Source organism: Botryllus schlosseri, unplaced genomic scaffold (genome assembly GCF_051294905.1).
Source record: "Botryllus schlosseri isolate E-star unplaced genomic scaffold, Bs_hap1 Bs163a, whole genome shotgun sequence".
In the NCBI taxonomy this organism is placed as follows: Eukaryota; Metazoa; Chordata; class Ascidiacea; order Stolidobranchia; family Styelidae; genus Botryllus; species Botryllus schlosseri.
In genome coordinates, this window is record NW_027648772.1 from 18,114 (window position 1) to 23,744 (window position 5,631).

General features: G+C 40.3%; 1 protein-coding gene across 1 annotated transcript; it reads right to left on the reverse strand.

Moving 5' to 3' along the window:
* Positions 1–641: 641 nt before the first annotated feature.
* Positions 642–1,157, reverse strand: LOC145432788 (ubiquitin-conjugating enzyme E2 D4-like). The gene has a single exon (XM_080309602.1). It carries the CDS (start codon positions 1,155–1,157, stop codon positions 642–644), a length of 516 nt encoding a protein of 171 aa, XP_080165728.1.
* Positions 1,158–5,631: the final 4,474 nt, after the last annotated feature.

Genomic DNA, 5,631 nt, shown 5'->3' on the forward strand with positions numbered 1-5,631 from the left:
GTGGGTTAAATTACGGGTTAGGGGTAGGTTAGGGTGGGATTTATGGGTGGGTTAGGGTTAGGCTTTAGGTTAGGTTAGGATAGGTTAGGTTATGTTTCGGGTTAGGGTAAGTTTTTGGCTTATACAGTCACATGCTGAAGTGACGCATGCTGATGTGTTCCATGCGGAACTGTCGTTTTCCATTGTGTCGTATGCTCATATGTCGGGCAACCTGGAAGATCATCAGAGAAATATTGAGGCCTTGTAGCACGTTATATAGCCGACCTAGGATAGTTAACGATGGCAATGTATGCGGTGTAGAACATAATCGGTACACGTTGTGTCTCAAGGAGCTATAATATGATTCAGGTATATTTTGATTTTTAACGCAATTTTACTGAATGTGCATGCGTTATGAACAAGCAAATGTACATGGGAATTCATTCAATTCAAATAGAACTATAATTTGCAATAAAAGTTTAACAAAATGTAGTGACATTCAGCAATAAGCAATGCTCGATAAACATTCAGCAGCGAATGGATGCCAATAAGCATATTGCTATTGTCCCAAGCCTTCCGTAAAAGTCTCCCATAATCCAACAGGGAATAAAACATTTCCTCAACGTTTGAAATAATTTAATGTCATGAAATGTCTCGGAATGTCATTTACGTGGTCGGTTAACACTGTCTTGTGATACTGCAACCTTCGTATTACAACTTGTAGGATCGGCGATAGCGTACATTTCTGTCCACTGCTTTGCCCGCTTGAAATACAGTCCTGGATTTTCCAGATACAAAGTGGCGCTCTCCACATCCATAGGGTCATCAGGATTTGGAGAAGCAAGCAAGGAACATATAGATAAAAGTACTTTCGATGTTGTGAGTGCTGGGGACCATTGCTTCTGCAAAATGTCGACACATATCGTTCCTCGTTTGCTAACATTAGGATGGAAAATCTTGGTGTCGAACCGCATTTTGGGCGGTTTGAAAGGATATTCCGTTGGGTAGTCTATAAGTATCCGAAATACTCCTCCTTCAAACGGTGTTCCTTCAGGTCCTTCGATAGTCGCCCACCAGCGATACATATCTGAGTCATCGAGAGGTCCTGCTCTAATAGGTGAACTGCTGGATTCTTGAAGAAACTTCTTATATTCATACTGCAGTCGTTTGAAGGCCATGGCTTCTTCCTCATATTTTGCCAATACACACGATATATAGACGTCGAAGCATGGAAACCTATGTGGGATTTTCCCCGGTGTTACGCGTTTACCAAGAGGTGGTTTGAAGCGACATACATCAAATTATTCTGAATATTTAAGTAGTAGGTTTTGTCTACTTTTACACTGTACTTACTCGATGACTTTGATTTTTGACTGTTTCCACTTTTATACTTGATCATTTTTAGCCAACTCTCCTTACTTTTCACACTATGGATTTTGTAGAGTTCACGCGAACCCGTACCTTTCACGGGTTCGCATCATCCCTAGTAAACATTGATAAATACAATGACGGTCTCCTGCTGCCAAGAATTTGGTTACTATCTTTGTATAAAGGAAACAAACAACCTTTGTCACTACTAGAGTTCGTTAGGTATGTGATTATCTATTGTTATTCAAATATTGTGCGTTGCCGTAAACCTACTCAGAAAGACAGCGAGTGCAGTGAGTGCATGGGAGTAAGGCAAGTCCACATTTAAATAAAATTTACATTGCCTTTGCGTCTAGACTGAATAGTTATCACCAAGATTCAACATATACGTGCGTCAATCAGACCAATTGGGAGAATCGGAGTGTGTGAAGTAATTTACACACGATACTACATAGTCTCATTTCCTATCTCATACATGACAAGATATTCGACTGACGCATGTTCACACGTATCTCCCGGTATGGTCTTGCTTGCCGTACTTGTCGTTCAACAGTATTCGAAGAAGTCTTGAAGAAGCCTTCCATATTGGGTGATCGTTGGTATGATCAGAATACGTTCAATTGCTCGCAAATTGTTCAGAACCACGTCAACCGATTAAGTACCAAGTGACAGAATGGCGAAAATATTCCGTCATCACGCTGACGGATCTGGCGATTATGACGTGACACAGAACAGATACCATATTTCGGTAGCCGAATGTTATCAACCCATGTTCGTGAATGAGACATATGTAATGAAGTCATATCGCGCTACTGATATACAAAGTATAAAACTAGGGTGCGAGATCATCTACGAGAAGTATACTAGAATATCGTTTATTCGCAATTTAATGCATGAGTCATGATGATTAAACAAGTCATTTAATCATCTATTCTATATGCCCATCCTCTCTGTATGTAGATTTATCTGATCGTTGAAAGTGTCTTACTACAAAAACTATGATATCACAGTATTATACATATCTGCCAGAGTTGATTTTAATTAGATAGTGCAATTGAGATTGGTTAAAAATAAGTGCCATGCAATCCTGATCTTGCCATACAGGCACAGAAGTTATAATGTAAATACTAAATACCAGTGTTGGGATCAAGTCACTACCTTCAAGTCACGAGTCATCTCGAGTCATTGCACATTTTGACCCGAGTCAAGTCAATTCAATTGATTTTCGAAGGTGACTCGAGTCAAGTCAAGACACTCGTTTTTTGGAGGTGACTCGGGTCAAGTCGAGTCAAGTCACTAGTCAAGTCACAATTCAAGTCAAATTGAATTTTCGAAGTATGAGTGATGATTCAAAGTCATTACATTTTGCTAGCTGTGTGAATGACAGATTGGTTGGTGATATCTCTTGAATCAAATAACGAGTATCAAGTTAAATATACGTGCAGAAAGGCGCTGTATCACTCACGAACTCTTAGAGCTGCTAAAATGGAGGATCGAATACGAAGCGCCGAGATGTTGAAACAAATTGATATGGTACAATACACTACCCATCAACACATCCGTGAGATTATAAACGCTTAAACTATATTCGTTCGATTCAAATCATACTAGAGGGTGACACCAATGGTGGTGGTGGTTCGAATCCCGGTTCGGACCAATTACTATGTGTCGGAGGTTCTATGGGCTCCTCATCGCCGACCTCACTGCTAGTCAGTGACATTAAAAAGCCCAGCTACAGTGAGCCGAGCTGTAATTCGGTAGCAACAGAGACGATTATCAACTGATGAAGTATGCGTGAAAGAGACTGTGAGAGTGCAAGAAGAATGAGAAAGTGAAGCAAAGATACGCCGATGAAGCGAGAGTGGAAGAACGTCAGAGACCCGAAAAAATGAAATTCATTGTGTACTGTCCGTGTAATTGCAATGTCGTGGAGCACAAGGCCTTAACCTGGCTAAAAGCACCACTGCCGTATCCAATAATAATAATAATAATAATACTAGAGGGTTGGCTAAGCTGGGCACTTCGCGATGTAAACACTGAGCCGTCTAACAAACAGAGATACGTAGTTATTAGATTATTCTACAGCTAGTACATAAACATACTCGTAAGCTGTGATCATTTCGTTTTCGGTCAATATATTTGTGATGTAACAATGGAGGATCAGTGAAAAGTACAATCAGTGAATGACTGCTTGCTCTCACAAGTCACACCGGCGTATCGCGAACAATCCAAACATCAAAGAGATGCAGCGATTTAATTGACACCGTTTACTAGATGACTTGAAATTGACTCGTAAATTTTGCTCCGAGTCACGAGTCAATCCTCATTTCTGAAGCGCCGAGTCAAGTCAAGTCAAGTCATTTTTGCAAAGTGACTCGAGTCAAGTCAAGTCATGCGAAAAAGTTGACTCGAGTCTGATTCGAGTCAAGTCAAGACTCGAGTCATCCCAACACTGCTAAATACACGATTATTGATTGATTAAAAATCACCAATAAGTCGATTTCATTTCGCAGGAAAATTGGTGCTAACATATTTTTGTTTTTTAAGAGCTTCTTGGAGGTACAGAACTCTATGTTTTTGTACAGTTTTGCAGTATTAAGACCACCGGTGCCACACCTACGAACTAAAGTCTAAACCAGGGTTGTCAAACATACGGCCCGCCAGACCATTTCATCCGTCCCGTGAGGTCGTTCTGAATAAATTAAAAATTATTGCGATGTAGCCTATTATACAGTAGGCCTACATTTCTAATAGTAGTAAATGTCGAACTTGTTCATCGGCCACATTATAACGATCTGTCGTCAGTGTTGACTTCTCACTCAAGTGACCATCAGGAACAAGGTGGTGACATTGACAATACATTATGGGCAGGCAAAAATAGCAAGATATGTTCTGAGTGTTCTGGGAAAGGGACCAAATAACAGGTATTCACAAAGGCGGAAACGACAATCTGAAACCGTTGCATGTAAGATAGATGGAGAATATATTAGCTACAAGAATAATAGAATTCAAATACCGCTGCTCGCACTGCTGCTTATATTACTCTGACCGAAAAGGCGCCAGCCCCGGTCTTCAGAGAAATCGAATGGTGAATTGGTGATACAAAAATGAGGAACGAATTGCCAGCGCCCTCGTCTAAAATCTCTCATATTCCACACCACGAATACACAAAGCCAACGACGCATCACTACCAAAGCAAGGAGATCATTGAATTATTCCAACTTATATATCTCCATATTATATGAAACTCCGCATTCTTAAAGTTGAGAACGCATATATTTTTGAATTAGCAAAGTTCATGTATAAGTTTAACAAACAACAAGTTCCAAATTCACTTGTAAACTATTTTGAATACTACATGCATATAAACAACTCGATCCAAGAGCTCTTCCAACCTATTTAAGTCTAAATCCGACAATGCTTTTTCTCCCTTGAAGCGTGCTGGAATTGATGTGTGGAATAAATTGCCCCTGCGACCGAAAAGTATGAGTTTTCCGTCATTTAAGGCAATGTTGCTTGACTTACTTCTCAGTAAGTACTAATCGGATGTATTCCCCATCTGCTATTGCATCAAGGCATCCACTGATGTGTACTTTCGTTGTTGTTTTTCTATTTTCGTCTTTTTTACAAACCAACATAACTAGTAAGCATGAGTGAATGTATCTATATACTTCTTTCTAATCTCCACGGTTCCGGCTTGACGGAAGATCGTAAGGATATTATCGCGGGCCCCCCGTCAATACTATTATAGACACAGTTACACGCTATTATTATTGTGTATGTGCTTTTTAGCTCGGAGTATTTTTTTTTACATACTCATGCTGTTTATTCCGGTTGACGAAGAAATGAATCTCTCTCTCTCTCTCTCTTTCTTTCGTCATTAGAGCCATTGTTTTAGTAGTTTGTAAGTGTAACCAATCGGCCAGTCATCGCATTTCACCGGAGTTTTTTTACGCGTATAGTTCCCATTTTTTCCGTCCCTGACTATTTTGGCCGAGGAACGTGGTTGTCAGGATTGTCCGGTGTTCGAATTAAGCATTGGCTACTGTATAACGAAACCATAGTATCTGACGCATAACATACTTCATTGCCTGTTGTAGGAAGTTGGAAAATACATCCTATACTTTTCAAGTTTCGATTGGGCGTGGTCGCGCGCATCCGCCGAAATTTGAGATCTTAGTCTCAGTCGACTGTATCCGAGAGGGAGTTTTCACTCGAAGTAATCACACGAATAGTTTTCGGCCAATTCGCATCATCTGACATAGGATCCCCCGAAACGCTACA

Bases quoted from the DNA above. Each gene is read 5' to 3' on its own strand.
- LOC145432788 (XM_080309602.1), bottom strand. From the start codon at position 1,157: ATGGCCTTCAAACGACTGCAGTATGAATATAAGAAGTTTCTTCAAGAA.